This window comes from Phascolarctos cinereus, unplaced genomic scaffold, assembly GCF_003287225.1.
Source record: "Phascolarctos cinereus isolate Bilbo 61053 unplaced genomic scaffold, phaCin_HiC Scaffold_1;HRSCAF=81, whole genome shotgun sequence".
NCBI classification, from domain to species: domain Eukaryota; kingdom Metazoa; phylum Chordata; class Mammalia; order Diprotodontia; family Phascolarctidae; genus Phascolarctos; species Phascolarctos cinereus.
In genome coordinates, this window is record NW_027555514.1 from 280724071 (window position 1) to 280743405 (window position 19335).

The 19335-nt window shown below is 45.6% G+C and overlaps 1 protein-coding gene across 1 annotated transcript in view; it reads right to left on the minus strand.

The window, feature by feature from the left end:
* Positions 1–19335, minus strand: part of RAC2 (Rac family small GTPase 2) — a 34234-nt gene that overhangs the window by 6462 nt on the left and 8437 nt on the right. The window contains exons 3-5 of the mRNA XM_020982534.2: positions 7700–7817; positions 5740–5802; positions 5344–5503 (exon numbers count right to left, since the gene is read on the minus strand). Coding sequence (XP_020838193.1) covers positions 5344–5503; positions 5740–5802; positions 7700–7817 — 341 coding nt within the window. The remainder of the gene's footprint in view (positions 1–5343; positions 5504–5739; positions 5803–7699; positions 7818–19335) is intronic.

A 19335-nucleotide genomic window follows, 5' to 3' on the forward strand; every position in this document is an offset into this window, starting at 1 on the left:
GTGCTCAATAAATATAAGAAGTTTTCATTTAGATGATTCCCAAGCATCTCTCTAGAAAACTCTGATTCCAGCACAAGGTTTGCTCTTTGACCCCTGTGAGATGGACGTTATTTTCCCTGGGTCTCAGTTTCACCCCCTGCACGATGAGGAGATTATAAGATGTAGGATCCTGCCAGTCAGACCTAGGCCGGCCAAGGAGACTGTCAGCTCCTGAGGCCAGGCAGAATGTCCTTTCCTTATTCCACAAGCCCACAGAACGTAGGAGAGTGCTCAGCTTTCCCCCTCAAATCATCAGGAAATCCCTCCTGGTTTCTGTTTGTGTCCATTCCCCCCAATTCTTAGCCTCCCCGACTCTCCCTTCCACCCTTCCTGCCTCTGCCATTTCCCTGAGGCAGCTATCAGTCAGATGGGCTGGTGGAACCCAGGGAGGAGAATCAGCAGTGACCAGGCCACGTCGTGGGCATGGCAGGGCTGTGAGGAGCACCTTAATATACAGGAGGAAGAGGAGGAAAGGGACTGGCAGCAGGAGCGAGGCCCGGTGGTAGATGGGCCGGGGCTGAGCCCCGAAAATAAGCTAGTCATGAGGGGAACAGAACAGGAAGTTGCGGTCTCTTTTCCTGTTAAAGACAGAAGAGATGTGGAGGCCTCCCCCTCCAAGAGCCCTCCCAATTCCGGCCGGAAGAAGGAGATGATGAAGTCAGAGAGAGGCTGAAAGAGTGGGGGTAGGGAGGTCAGGGCTTCTGTGTGGCCACAAGGGTATAAAATGTCAACAGGCAGGGTGTCTGAACCCAAGGGGAACAGAGAGCCAGAGCATCTGAGGGTAGGGCCAGACTTCCCCTTGAATTGGCCTTTGAGAGTGCAAAGGGCCCTGCCAGGCTTGGGGCACAAGCCTGGGTCCAAACCAGACTCTGCCACTTACTCTGTGGCCTTGGACCAAAGCCAGTCACTAAGCCATTCCACGCCTCAGTTTCTTGACCTAGAAAATGGGGCTGATAGATTACATCTGTTATAACATACCTCAGAGTTAGTTGTGAGGCTCCAATATTTTAAAGGCTCTCATAGCAATTAATAAATGTCAGCTTTGAGGGCTTTTGATTAGAACTGGGCAGGGAGCTCTCAGCGGTGCTGATAGTAGTAGTAGTAATGGTGGTGGTGGTGGTGGTGGTGGTACTAGAAGCAAGCCAGACTGTTACCCACCATGCCCAATTTTGTTTTGTGTTTTTAGTCTCTGTATCCTAAGCATAATACTTGGCATATAGCAGATGCTTAATAAATGTTTGTTGACCCGTTCATTAAGCTTGCAGCTCAGGAATACTTCCAGCTCTTTTTTTTTTTAGATCACCTGCTATCTAGCCATGCCTCTACCATCTTGCTCTTGTAAAAAAAATTTAAATCTGTGTCAGACTTTTCATTGATCTCTGTCAAATTTCATCATAATCAAGGAAGTAAGCCTATTAGTTGCAGAGCAGGGGGTGATCCCTATTGGCGAGGAAATTCTTCACAGTAGCATAAGGATGTGAAATGCCAGATCCATAGTCTTGTCAGCTTTGAGGGCTTTTTATTGGAACTGGGCAGGGAGCTCCCAGTAAGGAAAGCACTTTCACCAATGGGTCTAGCACCTGTTCCATCCTATATAGTCTTAGAGGATTACATGGGGCACTGAAGACAGCATGTCACACAGCCAGTGTATATCAGAGGCAACACTTGAACCCAGATCTTTCTGGCTCCAGGGCCCCATGCTGCCTCGGCTAGTAGTAGTGGTAGTGATAGCAGTGGCAGTGGTAGTGGTAGTAGTAGTAGTAGTAGTAGTAGTAGTAGTAGTAGTAGTAGTAGTAGTAGTAATAGTGGTAGTGGTGGTAGTGGTGGTGGTGGTGGTAGTGGTGGTGCTGGTGGTAGTGGTGGTAGTAGTAGTGGTGGTGGTGGTAGTGGTGATGGTGGTGGTAGTGGTGGTATAAGCAGGCCAGACTGTTACCCACCATGCCCAGGCAGAATCATGGAATCTTAGAACTGAAAAGGCCTCCAGGAGCATCTAATTCTTGACTAGTCTGAGATAAGAAATCCCTCTCCCATCTTCCCAAGTCATCGCCCAACCTTTCCTCTCGAGCATCCCCTGAAAGGGAGCTCAGAGAGCTGGCACACTGCCTTCCATGGCCCCCGTTCCACACTGGGACAGTTTTTCTTAGGAATATTTTCCTGCCTCAAGCTGAAATGCTCCTCTCTGCAGCTGCCAGCTCTGTCCTCCGAGAGCAAGAAGAGCAAGGTTCGTTGCTCTTCTACATGATACCAGCCCTATGGACATTTGAATTTATAACAATTATGTCTCCCCTGAATCTTCTCCAGGATAAACATCCCCAGCTCCTTCATCTGGTACTCAGACGGCAGGCTTTCAGGGCCCTATACCCCTCCTTGGCCATCCCGCCCCTCCCAGCTTGTCCATATCCTTCCTAAAATGTGACGCCCACAATGAGCTCAGTATTTTAGATATGGCAGCCAAAGCATGACTCCCTAGTCCTGAGTGCTCTGCCTTGCTGAGGCAGCATGAGCCTGCGTTAGCTTTGGAGGCTGCCATATCACAGCACGGACTACTAAAACTGGGTATGCATGTTATGTCACGTCATGTCATGTCATGTCATGTCATTTCATGTTATATTATGTTATGTTATGTTATATTAGGTCATGTTCTACCACATTCTATTGTATCATCTACTGGATTATATCTTATCATATAATATTTTACTATGTCTTGTGTTGTATTATTATATTTTATTATATTACATTATATTGTATCATCTTGCATTCTGTGGAATTCTATCACATTGCATCATATCATATAAATAGCATGTATTATGTTTATAATCTTATATATTTTACCACATTATGTAATGTTATATAATAGGATAGGTTAGGTTAAATTTTGGATTATATGATATGATATGATACTAGATTTTCTGATACTATCCTAATTTATTAATATGAGTATGTTTCCCCTTATGGATTACAAACACAGAATTCAGGGACTGGGTTTTGTTTTTTGTTTTTAGTCTCTGTATCCTAAGAATAATACTTGGCATATAGTAGATGCTTAATAAATGTTTGTTGACCCACTGATTAAGCTTGCAGCTTAGAAATACCTCCAGCTCCTTTTTTTAGATCACGTGCTATCTAGCCATGCCTCTACCATCTTTCTCTTGTAAAAAAAAAAAATTAAAACTGTGTCAGACTTTTCATTGATCTCTGTCAAATTTCATCATAATCAAGGTAGTAAGCCTATTAGTTGCAGAGCAGGGGGGTGATCCCCTTGGCAAGGGAATTCTTCACAGCAGTGTAAGAATGTGAAATGCCAGATCCATAGTATTGTTAGATTTATGCCAGAGCTCTATCTGAGGCCTTTCAGGCTCCCAAGTCTGCTCTCCAACAAGTTAGTCATCCCTCCAACCTTTGGGTCATTGACCAAAGGACGGACACCATCTATGTCTTTATCTGAGAGATTGATAGAAATCCACAACTTGGATAAAACTAAGGTCGCAGAGAAAACTTGGTAGAAGATCGAGACCTGCCTGCTCTCACCCCACTCACCACCTCTAGGTCTATAGAAATAAGCTCTGAAGGGTGCACCCCCCAGGCCAATAAACAAATGGCCCTAGTGTTTGGGGAGTCTCCCAATCTCAGAGCCCATGGAACTTAGGGGAGGAAGGTAACTTAGGAGCCTTCAAGTTTAACTCCCACATTTTACAGTGGAGGATTCTGAGGCTCAGACAGGGAAATACTTGTCCACGGTCATACAGTTAATAAGTGTCTAAGCCAGAATTTGAACCCTGATCCTCTAACTCTAAATCCAGGGCTCTTTCTACCATGTCTTTCTCCAGACAGAGAGGAACAGGTAAGAGGGCACATCCTAGAGCTGGGAGATAAAGAAGAATTGGGGGAATCTAAAGATAAATCAGGGTTAGACAGAGGAAAAAAGTGTTCTCATCCCACCCCATGACCACAGGGGCACTCTCCCCATTTTATTCCCCCAATGCTCTCTCTCTGCCTAAGCTGCCCAGACTCCAAGCAGTAAGACTGGGCAGCGGGATGACCCACCACAAATGGGGTACCTTCCCTATACCTCCTCCCCAGTCCCAGACAACCCAGAACCCATCTGAGCCACTTCACTGCTCCAAAGACCTGGGTGAGTGTGAGTCACCAACTCTATTCCTCTAATGAGATGGCAGACCACTAGGCCTTACCATCAGCCACTGTATTCTAAGGGCCTTCCCATCTACCCTGCTTTTACTCCCTCCAGATTCATAGTTACTGAACTTTTTTTTTTTAATGTGTTATCTACCCCAATTAGAGTGTGAGCTCTTCGAGGACAAGGAGTGTCTCACTTTTTCTATTTATATCTTCAGTGCTTAGCATAGTGTTGGGCACAGCGCTTAGTCAATATTTTATTCATTCATACAGGAGAGACTCGAGCAAAAAGAGAAGGCAAGACAGAACCCGAGAATCATAGAATCCAAATCGGAAAGTGACCTCACAGGCCATGTGGTCGAACCCTTTCATTGAATAAAACCCCTCTTCTCCAACATTCCGAACAGGAGGTTAACCTCTCTGTCCCAACTAGTGCCTTCCCTCTGAGATGACTGCCCATTTATGCTGCATCTATCTTTTATCAACATAGCTATTTGGATATTATCTCTTCCATTAGACTGTAAGCTATTAGAGGGCAAGGACTATGGTTTTGCCTTTCTTTGTATCCCTAGCACTTAGTATAATGCTTAAAGAAAAAGTGCTTAATAAATATTTATTGACTGACTGTTGGATGGTGCTTATTGAGAGAGAACCCACCGTGGCTGTCCCTGGGTGTTAGAAAGAGCTGCTCTTCTTTTCAGTAGGACCACCTCTGAATCTATGATCTTCACCCACCCTGCCAGCCATTGTCTGAAACCAAGAAAGAGGCTTTCCCCAGTATGGGAAGATCCCCTCCTCTCCCTCCTGCCTTTCCTATCCTCCAGATGGAAGGGAAGGAATAAATGTTTATATAGTATCTACTACGTTCCCAGCACTGTGCTAAGCAGTTTTTACAGATATTAGCTCATTTGATCCCTATAACGAGCTTGCTACATAGGTGCCATAATCATCCCTATTCTACAGTTGAAAACACTAAAGCAAACATAGGTTAAGTGATTTTCCCAGGGTCATACAGCTAGTAAGTGATTGGGGTCATATTTGAACTGAGGTCTTCCTAACTGCAGGCCCAGCTGCCTCTAGGGAGGCAGAAAGTGCTAGGCACTAGAGATACAAAGCCAAAGATGATGATCTGTGTCCTAGATCTCCACTGCCTGGTCACAGAACTCTTACCTATTTCCTTGGCGAGGGCAAGGCCCTGTGGATATGTGATGGGTGTTAGCTTCTTCTCCTTCAGCTTCTCGATGGTGTCCTTGTCATCACGAAGATCCAATTTGGTGCCCACCAGGATGATGGGGGTGCTGGGGCAATGATGCCGAACCTCAGGGTACCACTGAGCAGGGAAAGGGCCAGCAGAGAGGGAGAAGAGTCACAAAGTTGGGAGGGAGTAGGGCAGGGAAGCAAAATATCCCTCCTGGGGTACTCTTCCCCCATCAACCACAATTGGTCACCCATCATAGTCACCACCATTCAAAGCTGCCCTTAGCAGGGAGGCTGATGGGGCTGCCCTGTGCCCCTGCCCCAAAGCTGCCATTCCCCTTTTGCTGGGTGTCCCAAGGACTCACTCACCTTTGCACGAACATTCTCATATGAGGCTGGGCTCACAAGGGAGAAACAGATCAGGAAGACATCCTGAGAAGAGAGGAGAGGAAGGGTACAAATCAGCAAAGTGGGAGGCCGAACTAGGAACAAGGTGTCCATCCCTCACATTCCCTCAGGACATGTACTCGGACTTTCATGGATAGATGGAACAGCTCAGGGGAAGGTTGAGGGAGTCTGAATCTATACCAAGGAAGAGAGGAATGACATTGGCTGGTTAATGCTCTGTACCCACCTTTTACTTAACATCTTCCATTTACTTAACACCCACCCTTCAACCATTATGAGCCATCTACTATTCAACCACCTCAAAGGAATCCATCAATAAGCATTGATTAAACACCTACTAGGTGCCAGACACCATGATGGGGACTGAGGATACAAAGAGAAAGAATTCCTACCTTTAAAGAGCTTACATACTACCGGGGGAATGCACTTGGTTCATAGAGAAATAAACAGAAGATATGGACCAAATACATATGAAGTATTAGGAGGGGGCAAGAGAAAAAAGAGCTGACAACTGGGAAATCTGGATTTCAACTGGTGGAAGTCAAGAGGGAAAGAAGACTCCTGGCATGGGGGGACAGACAGCCTGTTTAAAGGCTGTAGGAGTGAATGTCATGTACAGAGAACAGCCAATAAAACAGTCTGGCTGGTCCATTTATCCCCCATCTATACTTTACCTATGACCAACCATTCACCACTCACACATCATGCTCCCTTCATCCATTATCCACTATCCTGACTTCACCCATCACCCATAATCTCTGCATCAGCTGCTATTCACCATTCATCCACTTTCTATCTTTTACCCATCTACTTTTATCTCTAGTTCACTCTTTACCTATCAGTTACCATCTACCTATCATTTACCATTCATCCATCATCCACAGTCTACCCATCTACCATTCTTCACCACCATCCACCACTCATTCACCATCTTCCATTTACTTATTATCCATCATCCATACTCAAATCTCCCTTTACACACCAGCCACCATTCATTTAGCATCTACTCTTCACCCATCAGCCACCATCAACTCGTCAATCTCTTCTCACCATCTACCTATCATTCGCTATTATCCTACCATCCACTCTTCACCTATCAGCCACCATTTACCATTCATCCACCATCCACTCACCAATTTTCTTTCACCTGTCACTCACCAACTACCCATAAGCCACCATTCCTCCACAATTCACCCTTTACTTATCAGCAATCATTTACCGTTCAACCTTTACCAATCATTCACCATCCAACCACCAACTTTCCTTAACCTATCACCTACTATCTACCCATCAGCCACCATTCACTGTTCATTTTTCACACACCATCCTTTACCTTTCAACAATTCACTCTTTACCCAGCATCCATTCTTTCACCGCTCACCCATTGTATTTTATTCACTTACCATCCCTCATGTATGCCATTTTTATCTTGAAGGGAGAGAGGGGCTCTGAAGACCAAAGGGTAATTTGGTCTCTTGAGACTGCACTATTTCATATGTTATCAGCCATGGCTTCCTGGCAAACATAAAGGTCTGCTAGTCTGAGGAATTCCAAGGTAAAAAGCCAGGCTGATGCCATCACATTTCCTGCCTTCTCACTCCAGAAGAAAACTTCCAAGTCATGCACCAGGGGGCCTCCTGTGCCTGGACTGGAGTTAATATTCTTTACATCAAGGACCAAGCTCCTCAGATTTCTCATCAGCACCCCTGAGCTATCCAGCCCTTTGGGAAGAGACTGAAAGATTCCTGTTGAAGGCAACCCTGCCAGCTACTCATGAGAGAAGGGAAGGCAGAGGAGCCCACTTGCTGCTAATTCACCTTCTCCATTCCAATGCTGAGCAACAGTGAGGGAAACAAAACAGGAAGAAGGATCTGGGGGGGGGGAGGTAGGGTACCTGGGAAGAGAGGCAGGTAGAACTTACTGTTTGGGGATAGGAAAGAGGCCGAAGACGGTCATAGTCTTCTTGTCCAGCTGTATCCCACAGCCCCAGGTTCACTGGCTTGCTGTCAACCATCACATTGGCTGAGTAGTTGTCAAATCTTCAATTTAAACAGAAGAAGAAATGAAGAAATATGTACTCACTGGCTGTTGAGCATTGAAAATGTCAATTTCGAAAGGAAAGATTGAGTCCCAGGTAAGAGCAGGTTGCAGGATCAAGAACTGGAATAGATTAACTCCCTCATTTTACAGGGGAGGAAATCGAAGCCCAGAGAGGGGAAGTGACATAGCTGAAGACACACAGCAAAGGGAAGTTAATGTGGTACAATTGAAAGAACACCAGCTCTAGAGTCAAGAAACCTGGGTTCAAAACTTGGCTCCGCATGACTGTGGTCAAATGACTTCCCCCTGGACCTCAGTCTTCATATTTGTAAAATGGTAGTATTGGACTAGGTGACTTTCAGGGCCCCTTCCATCTCTATTCATATGGGTATTGTCACCTAACTTCTCTGGGCCTCAGTTTCCCCATTTGTAAAATGGAGTTGGACTAGATAACCTCTGAGTTATGTATCTCTTCCAACTCTAAATCTAGGATCACTTTTGTGACTCAGTTTCCTCCTCTGTAAAATGAGGAGGTCGGACTCAATGACCCTGAAGGACCTTTCCAGGTCTAGAACTGTGACAAGAGCTGAGATTTAAATCTAAGCTCCTCTACTCCAAATCCAATGTCCTTAGCACTACCCCATGTCATTTCTTGGCTTGGTCAAAATGGAGAGAAGTGTTCTCCCTCTCTTATTCAACCTAGATCCAGACAGACAGGGTTCATGGTCCTACCCATCAGACAGAGGGGAATACTGAGGTACAGGGAAGTTATGAAGACTGTGATATCACTGAGCAAGGGCAATGAAGGAGCCAAGCCTGGAGGCTGAGGCATACACAGCATGGAATGTCTTCCATCAACATTCAAGGGCCAGCATGGTGTAATGACTATGGCTTTGGATGTGGAGTCAGGTAGATCACCTCAGACACTTACTAGCTGTGTGACCTTGGGCAAGTCACTTAACCTACCTGTGCCTCAGTTTCTTTCTCTATAAAATGAGGAGGTTGGACTTGATGATCTCTAAGATTCTTTCTACTTCTAAATTTATGATCTTGTTGAGCCCAATTTGGGGGGGGGGGAGACTGAGGGATTCCTATCAAAGGCAGCCCTATCAGAGTCCAAGTCTTTCAACTCTACCCATCTTCTGAAGCTCACCTAAAATGCCACCTCCTCCAGGAAGCTTTCCTTGATCTCCATGGTCAGCAAGGATCTTATCCTTTAGACTTCACATAGTCCCTTGAACCTCACCTATCCCCCTAAGACCAAGTCACTGGGCAGAGTTTCCCCTCTCTCTGTAAAAGCATATGTTAGACAAGTTCCCCAAAGTTAATTTGCCATTAGGTTTCATTCAGAGAATCACAGAGGCCAGAGGCAGGAAAGCCAGTCTCTCACTGGCCTCAGCCCTGGCCAGACCCCATCAGGAACAGTTTCCAGTTTGGGGGTACCACACTGGGGGAGCCTCACTGACAAGCTGAAGCAAACAAGGACATGGATCATCAGGGTGGTGAAAGGCTGGCAGAAGGAAGGAAGGCAGATATAAGATCGATCGAGTATCCATGGATGGATGTGGCAGAGTGGCTGATTCCTGTTGACTGGAGGGAAAACCTGCCTTACAATTAGAGCCAACCCAAAGAAGAATTGATTGCTTTGGGAGATAGTGAGCTCCACTTTCCCGTAAGTCTTTAAGAAAAGGTCAACTGGCCACTTGTCAGAGGTGCTGTAAAGAAATGCCTGTTCTTTTGGGGGCTGACCTCAGGCTACCTTACTATACTTACATTCTTTGATGTTTAACCTGGAAAGGAATCGATGTCTTTAAATATTTAAAGGGCAGTCACAGGGAAGACAGATTAGATGTGTTCTGGTTGGCCCCAGAGGGCAAGAAGTTACAGGAAGCCAAATTTCAACTCTGCGTAATGAAAGACTTTGAGCTGCCCACGATGGAAGGAGCTGTCCCAAGAGGTAGTGGGCTCCGTGTCACTGGACGTCTTCCAGTGTTCCCTAAATGAACTTTGGCTAGGGACTCTTGTTGCACTGATGCCCTCCAAGTTCCCTCCTGAGTCTCAGATTCCATGGGACTAGATTTATGATTCAACTGGCATAAGGAGCCCCCTTAGAGGAAGTTCTACCTACCCAGGTTGGCGCCCCTTCTCTGCTCTTTAGAGTTGGAGAGAGTGCTGGGAAATTATGAGATGAAGTGGCTTGCTCAGAGTTGCACAACCGGGATATGTTCAAGGCAGACCTTCCCAACTGTGTTCATCCTTTTAAGCCTAGTTAAATGTCCCTCTGCCAGGAAGCCTTCCCTGATCTCTATAGTCAATAATGTTCTTGTCTGTCACATAGCCCTTTAGCAGGTAGGACCAGATGGTCCCTGAGGCCCCTTCCAAATCCAGATCTGGAATCCAGGTATGAAATGTTGTGTATCATAGCTATCTGTGTTGGAGTCCTAGTATGTTTAAACCTATTGATCTTGGGTCATCATGGGTTTTCTCTTCTCCAGATCACACACCATAGAACCAGAGAATCTCAGAGTTAAAGGGAACCTCAGAGACCAACTAATCCAATACGTACCTGACAAGAATCCTCTTCCCAACATTCTTGTCAAGCGTTCATCCAGCCCTACTGACTGACCTCCCAAGGCCACCCTTTCCACTTTTGAGTTCAGGGGTGTACTGGAATCTGATTGTACTGGTTCCAGAGAGTCACTTGTTAAATTTTCAGTGTGAGTGTTCACATCTCAGGAATCAGCAAATTCTATAAATCAGGGCTTGATGTATCTATTTAGTTATTTGGAGGTGAGGTGACTTGCCCAGGGTAACACAGTTAACACATTTCTAAGGCTGGATTTGAACTCAGGTCCTCCTGACTCCAGGGCTTTATCCACTGTGCCACTCAGCTGCCCCTTGATTTATTGTTTTACTAATTGTCTAGATGAGAAAATAATGGAGGAAATATCAATCATGCAGATTAGACTTATAAGTATCATGCATATGTCTCAGCTGATTGTTAAACGTTTACCAAACACATCCCTGGTTCTAGTTATTAGGAAATGTTTCCTTCCATTGAACTAAATTTTTTCTCTAAAACTTTTCCCACTGTCCATAATACTGCTGTCTAGGGACAATTAGAACAAATCTGATCCTTCTTCAGAAGGCCATACACTTGGAACTAGAGACCATCAAGTACTTCCTTATTCATTTTACAAATCAGGAAACTGAGGTACAGAGAGGCTGAGTGATTTGTCCAAGGTTGTATAAATAGTCATTTGCAGAGCCAAGATTTGAATTCAGGTCTTAGTTCTCCAAGCTCAGTGATCTTTCTGCTGAAAGTGGTCTTTTCCAGTACTAGCACAGCACCTAAACACACAGTAGGTGCTTAATAAGTGTTTTGGACTGATTGACACCATACTCTTACCTCACCTGATACCCCTTCAAACACTTCCCCTAAGTTTTCTCTTCTCCAGCTCCTTCAACCAATCCCCTTCCCCATGGCAATTCCCTCCTTTGGGCACTCTCCTATCAATGGCTTTCCTGAGCTGTTCACCCAGAAATGAATGTCTTGTAGAAGTGGGCAGACCAGGGCAGAGGATAATGTGACTTGGGATTCCCTTGCTCTGAATTCTCTGCATTTAGACCTTGAAAGCTAGCCACTTAGCTGTAGTGCTAAGAGATTGCCCATACCCTTTCCCACAGGGGATTTTAGTGTTAAAGAGATATTAATAACATTAATAATTCACATTTCTGTGATGCTTTCAAGATTGCAAAGTGCTTCCCCCACAACAACCTGAGTCCCTTGGGATTTCTCAACCCTGCAGATTAGCATAAGCCTTAGAAATGGGTAAGGAATGTCTGGGCAGCCTTTGCTAAGCCCAGCCACCTCTTCTCTACATTCTACTTAGAACCATAACCTTAGAGATGGAAGGGGTCCTCTAGATCATCTCATCTTATCCCTTCATTTTACAAATCAGGAAAACGAGGCCCGGAGAGTAAAGTGACTTGCCCAAGATCACCTAGCTAGTAAATGGCAGAGCTGGGATTTGAACACTGACTCTACACCCTGCATTCTTTCCATTCTGCCACTCATTCATGGGAAGTTGTGCTGTTAGGACATCTGGAGGTGCCTGACTGCAGAGTGGTGCAAGGCAAGGCAATTCATTTTTATTTAATTTACATTTATTAAGCCCCTGCTGTGTACACGGCATTGTAGGTAGATGGAAAACAACTAGTGGATTTCTATGGTGCCTTTCTTGTATTTCATAAGCTTCTAGGAGTCAGGGCTGGCAGAGACCTTAGGAAGCATCTATTCTAACTCTCTTGTTTACTAGATGAGGAAACTGAGGCCCACCATGGTGCAGAGGAAAAAACTCTAATCTTGGAGTTAGAAGACTTGGGTTCAACTCTGAGCTCTGCTTGACCACCTGTGGGCCCTTGGGCACAGTCATTTCATCTCTCTGGGCCTCAGTTTTCTCACCTGTAAAGTGAAACACTGAGACTAGATAGCCTTTACAAGTCCCCTGCTTTTCTGTGATCCCTTAGCACATGTGGCCTGGCACAGTTGGCAATCCTTTCATATGTAGAACTTATCTTCCCAACTAGAGCATAAGCTTCTTGTAGGCAAGGGCTGTGTCTTACCAGCTCTGTCTCTTCCACAATAGCATAGGGCCTAACATCCAAGGCCTTCCACTGTCTGGGGCTACCTTATCTTTAAGTTTTAATTCAAAGCACCCTCTTCCGTGTCCGCTCAAAATGGTCTATGTCTCTGTCTCTATCCAAGTATCAGTCTCTCTGCCTTTATCTCTCTTTGTTTCTCTGTCTCTTGATATTGTTCTATCTTATTTTCTCTCTCTCTCTCTCCCCTTTCTCCTCTCCTCTTCTCTTCTTCTCTCTCTCTTTCCCCCCATCTCTCTCTCTCTCCTCTTCTTTTCTCTTTTCTTCTCTCTCTCTCTCTCTCTCTCTCTCTCTCTCTCTCTCTCTCTCTCTCTCTCTCTCTCTCTCTCTCTTCATCTCTCTTCTCTCCTTTCCTCTCCTCTTCCTCTCTCTCTCTCCTCTTCCTTCCTCCCTCCTAACCTATAAAATAAAGAAGTCATCCCAGAAAGTCTCCATGTAGGAAGTCTTTAAAAGTCTCTCTCTGTAGAACCCTAGGGTCTGAGACCTAGAGCTAAAAGAGACCTCAGAGGTCACTGAGTCCAACCCTCTCATTTTACAAATGAGGAAACTGAGACTCAGAGAGCCCTAAGATCCTGGATAGGAGCTAGAATGGACCTCAGAAGTCCTCTAATTCTATCCCCTTATTTTTCAGATAAGGAAACTGAGGACTAGATTGGTAAAGTGACCTGTCAAAGGTTTGTAACTGGCAGACACAAGATTTTCAGCCCAGGCTTCTGACTCTGCCTCCAACACTATTTCCAATGAAATAACAAAGTGAAATCTTAAAGTTACAACAGATTCTTGGAGAGAGTAAAATGGGCATTTACAGGATGGCAAGGCTGTGTGGATATGTGGTTAGAGACAGAAACCAGGTAAACACTTCTCCATGGCGAAAATCCAAAATATGGCAGATGGCCACAGGAATTGGATAACAGTTTCTCTTCCTCCTCATATTATCACGCCAATATTTGACTGTTTACATGTTGAATTTTCACCAGTAGAATGTAAGCTCCTTGAGGGCAGGGACTGTCTGGTTTTTTTATTTGTCTCCCCAGTGCCTAGCACATAGGAGGGGATTGATAAATGCTTATTAGATTGGCTTGGATTTGGATAATAACCCTGATACTTCCCACTACATAGGATTTGTGGAAAGAAGGTGTTTTGCAAATCTTACAGAGCCATCAAAATGGGATCAGTTCACAAGATCATAGGGGCACAGATGTGGAACTGAGAGGGACTTCAGAAGCCATTTGGTTAAAAACCCTGCATTTTACAGATGAGGAAACTGAGACCCAGAGAAGTGACTTGTCCAAGGTCATACAGGTGATTGGTAGCAGAAGAGGGATTTAAACCCAAATTCTCTCGACTCTGAATCAGTTGCTCATCCTACTCTATCCCTCTTCCTCTGCGTCATTGTTTACAATGGAAGTGGTTATTATTCCACTCGTTTGGGTTCCCTGGGAACCAGAGAGATGGGGGCTTGGGTGTTGGGGTAAGGAACTTGGCATTGTTCAGAGGCCCTGGCATGTCCAAGCTCCAGGCCTCCTTGTTTCATAGACCTGAGGAGAATCATTTTGCCGGGTCTTCAAAGATAAGGGACCTGGGGACATGAATGAGTAAACATGGGTAGGAAAGGAGCCAGGAGGAGGTGGGCAGGGACCATGAGAGTGTCTGGGCTACACTGGCTAGGGCAGCTGCCAGATGCTGAGAAACTCAGTCCTATTCCTGAGGGCTTCTCTGACCAGCTACTGTCAGGGACTGGCTGGAGGTGAGGGAGGTGAGGGAGACAAGAGAGGCTGAAGGAGGTGAGGGAGGTGAGGGAGGCTGAGAGAGGCCAAGATCCTCCCTCCTTCTCTCCCCCAACCCTCTTCTCTTTTTTTAAACAGACACAGAAGTGAGTTGCAGGCCCCCTGCCTCCCTCCTCCTCTCCTGTGTTCCCTCTCTGACTCCGTCAGGCCGTCTGCCTCCTATTTAGTCTCTCACTTCCTCTAGCTCATGGCACCTCGCTCTCTGCCTCTGTCTCTCTGTGTCTTTCTGTCTCAGCACCTTCCTTTCTCCCTGACTCTCCCACTCTGTCTCTGTTGCTCTTTCACCTGTCTCTCACCACTTCTCTGCTTTTCTCACATTCTCTCTATTTCTCCTTGTCTCTCACTCTGTCTCTCTTTTTCTGTCTCAGTCTATATTTCTGTCTCTCCTCTATGTGTATGTCTCTGTCGCTCCATGTCTTTCTATCTCTCTCTGTCTCTGTGTCTCTCTCCATCCCTCCCTCTGCGGGGACAGAACACAGAAGGAGGGCTGGCATCTTGCCCAGGTGCTATCTCAAGCAGCCCAGGGAAAGTGGGCACTCCTCAGAAATCAGCACCTTTTCTACCCATCTTCCCAAGGTGATAAAAACACGAAGGGGAGAGATCCATGTGTCCAGGGTCCCAGGCCACCTGCTGGAATCATTACAGAAGTGGTACCCAGAACGTTCATCAGGGTTTGTTCTGACACGTGACTCAGATTCCGCCTTCTCTGCTCCCTCCCTCCTTCACAGACCATCCAAAAAACCAAAAAAATGATTTGTGAGCATCATTCAGAAGCCCTGAGCAAGGCCAACCCATTTGGAGCCCCCCACCCCAGCTGGGACCTTTAATTGGTGTCGACTGAGAGCCCGCAGCTTCAGGGTCACAGCAAAGGAATTAGCCTGCCATTCTAACTGAGAATGAATGACGTTCAAAGCTATCTGCCATCTTTACTCTCTCCAGCTACATAACAAGGGAGAAGCCCAGGACTCTGGTCCCAGATCTAACATGGACCAGCTGGAAAATCGTGGCAAAGCAAAATCCTCTTGCTAGACTTATTTCACAGAATCATGGATTCATTCCATCCTAGATCTAGAACAGGAAGGGTCCTCGGAAGCCATCTAGACCAACCCCCTCATTTTATAGATGAGGAAACTGAGGTGCAGATCTCTTGGGATCATGGGACCAACTCCTTAATTTTACAGGTGAGGAAACTGAGTCATAAGGAGATGATGTGACTTGTCCAAGGTCATACAGAGAATGTCACAGGCAGAATTTGAACTTAGGTCATCTCAGTCTTAGAACTGAAAGATTTATCAAGACCCCCAATCCAACATATAGCTGAACAAGAATCTCTTTTGTTCATCCTGGAAGAATCTTTAAGTGAAGCTCTCTGGTGCTAGAGAACCTCCCTGGGGCAGGACAATTCATTTTTTCAGGGTCATAGTTGTTAGAACATTATTTCCTGACAACAAACCAAAATTTTCTCCCTCTCATCCTTTCTCCATGGCTCCCTAGTTCTGCCCTCTAGGATCAAGCAGGAGAAGGCTAATCCCCAAATACCTGAAATCATCATCACCATCATCATATATGTGTGTGTGTGTGTGTGCGTGTGTATCATCCGTATAACACTTTAAGGTTTGCAAATCACTTTACACGTTTTTGATCCTAACAATATAACAAAGAACAACATGTAACAACAAACACATGACAAAGAACAACCCATTTTTGATTTTCACAACATGACAAATAAGTGCTACTCCTTTCTTAATTTTACAGATAAGGAAACTGAGATGGAAAGAAGTTAAGTGAATTGCACCGTGTCATACAGGCTGAATTTGAACTCAGGACATCAATCCATCGATCTATCTGCTCTGCCACCTAGAGGCCTAAAATGGGTATTGTGGGCACCTGAGACAACGCATTCCTCAGAGGGCGTCTGGCAAGACAAGCTACAGAAGGACTGACTTCTGGTTCTGAGGACTTTGCCTCTTTTGACTCCCCCTACGTAAAATGAAGAGGGCTGGACTTTGTGACTTCTAAGGTCCCTTTCATCTCCGGATCCATGATCCATTAGTTCTTATTTATGAAATAAGGGGGATGAATGAACAATTTGGTAACTCCACAGTTCTCGATCGGCTCTCTTGGTTAGGCATTGGAGGTCAGCTGTAATTGTTTGCTTGTCTGATTCTTCTCAGTTCCCTTTGGCTTGTGATATTCTTTTAGGGCTGCGTGGCACAGATAATGGGCTGCAAATTAACAAGGAAGGGACCTCGGAGGAAAGTAAGGGTGACCCTTACCAGAACAAGAAACCCACCACAAAATGCCCAATGAGGGGCCATCCCACCCATTGCTTGGAGATGTCCAATGGGAAGACCCTACCACCTCCCAAGGAGACCATTCTTATAATCAGGAACTTTAATCATTTCCATCATTTCTAAGTCTACCTCTCTATAACTGGGCTGCCTCTGGGGCCAAGCTAACCATGACTAATGCCTCTTGCATGAAAGAGCCCTGTAAGTACATGAAAAGCAGTGACCCATACCCCCTAAGTCTTCTTTTCTCTACAGAAAACATCCCCGGTTTCTTCAACAGATTCGGCACCCACGGCATGATCTCAAGGCCTGAAATTCTATCATCCTGGGGGCAAACTTCTATAGATGCCACAGATTATTAACATCCTTCTAAGAAATGAATATAGTACACCAGATAAGACCTGCAAGCAGAAGACAGCAAGGGACGGCCACCTCCCTAGCGCCCTGTCACTACTTAATTATGGCTTCAGAGCTAGAAGGGATCTTAGAGGTCATCTAGTCCCAGATAGCTGAAATGACTTAGATTCATAGATTCAGAGCTTGAAAGGCCTCAGGGATCATCTTATCTAACCTCCTCATTCTACAGATGAGAAAAATGAGTTAAGGGATTTGTCCAAGATCACACAAGCAGCAACTGATAAAGGCAAGATTTGAACTCAGGTCCTCCGACTCCAAAATCAGTGTTCTCAACATTATACCATGCTGCTGCCTCTCTAGGATTCCCTGTCTTTAGCCCCACATCACTGAACAGGTGAGGAATTGAATGGTTCAGAGAGGGTGTAGTGACCTGCCAAGGTCACACAGCTAACGGCAGAGCCAGAATTTGAACTCGTGTCCTCTGACCCCACTTCCAGTGGGGTTTTCTCCCCGTATCATGTGGCCTCCCTATCGCTTGTTATCTGCTACCCCTCCCCCCAGCCCCCTACCAACTGACAAACGGAATGCGTTTTCAGGAAGTAGCCATGATAATCAAGACATGGGATCTGACCTGAGCTAACAAATGACTGCCCTGCATTCAGCGCGGCTGTTAGAACTGCAGACGGGGCCCGAGCTGAGGAAGGCGCCCAGAAACCTTCCATCCCTCTGTCTGGCATCTGAGAGAAACTAAGGCAGCGCTTGGTACCTTGCTGCCTGTGGTCTAGAGTTCTTACCAGGGAATGCTGATTGTAGCTCATATCCATCCATCAATAAGCATTTATTAAGTACCTACTATGCGTCAGGCACTGTGTTAAGAAGTGGGATACAAAAAGAGGCAAAAAGCAAGAAGCTTACAATACGCTACAGCTTACAAAGTCCTTTCCCTAAGACGACTCTGCAAGGTAGGAAACACAAATTATCGGACTCATTTTATGAATAAGTTACCTAAGGCTCATGAAAGACAAAAGACTTACAATATAATTTAGAGCAGGAAGAGACCTTAGAAACCAGCTGGTCCTTATTGTACAAATAAGGAAACTGAGGCCCAGAAAGTGGAAGTGACTCCCCTGTGGCCACCCGGGAGACAAGATGGGATTCGCACCCAAACGAGGCGGCCCCCCATCCAGGGATCTCTCCGTCGTGCCCAAGGGCGCACAGCTAACTCTCAGAGCAGTTCTTCTGATGTGCGTGGTCGGACTCTGGGTCCATCATTTGCTCTGTCAGGTCTCGTTTTCCCATCACACATGCTCTTGATGGAGTCCTGGTCATCACCATTTATTAGGGATCTCCCTCTCACATGTGGCCATGGTCCTCATGGGAGGAATAGGTTTATAAGGTGATCCCTTTGGAGCTGGAAGGAACCACTGAGGTCAGTGCATCCAGCCTCCTTCATGTCATGGATGAGGAAACTAAGAGGAGGCAAGTGACTTTGCCAAGGGTCACAAGGGCAGGATTCAAACTCAGGCCTTTGGACTCCAAACCCAGCCTTCTTTCCAGCAGCGATTTCCCTCCTAAAGCTACCTGCCTTCAGGCCACTCCAGTCTGAGGTCATTTCGGTGACCTTGAACAAGGTAGTTCTCACTGAGACTCAGCTTCCTCAGTTGTAAAATAAGGGGTTAGGACAAGATGAGGGGCTCTTAACCTTGATGGACCACCTTGACATGTTGGTGACACCTACAGCCACTTCTCAGGATCATGTTGTTAAATGCTTAAAATAATACGCATAGGATATGATTTTAATGCAATGCAGTTAACAAAATATATTATTTATAAATATGTTAATACAACAATAAAATACACATTATACATGTAAATATATTCATATAACTGTGTAATATATAATCCAGAAATATGCTTTATAGTATATAAATATAACCATATCTAATGCATATTGTCTATTAATAGACCTCAGGGTAAGAACTCTGGACTGGGTATATTCCCTTCTAATGAATAATATGTAATTCTGTGATGCTGTGATGTCGGATGTAGGGGACTGAGGTTCCAGAATAGAACATGCCCCTAACTAGCCATGTGACCTTGAGCAAGTCACTTCCTTTCTCTGGGCCTCAGTTTCCCTCATTTGTAAAATTTGAGGAGGGCTTGATTAATGTCCTCTATAACTCCTTCTAGCTCCAAATCGCTTGGCCTCTTTGGACCCTAAGGGTCACTCTAAAGTGAGAAAAGGAAGGTTTCAACAGCTGGAGGAGGGGTCTGTCCTGTGACTGCTCCTCCCAAGGTCTCCAGTCACTCTCCAACCGTGTCTGGCAACGCTGTCAGCCCCTTCTCTGTCTCTTACCCCAGAAGCAGGTTCAGAGCCTGCAGCCTCATTGCCTCACAACTGATTAACCCTTAAGCAAAGC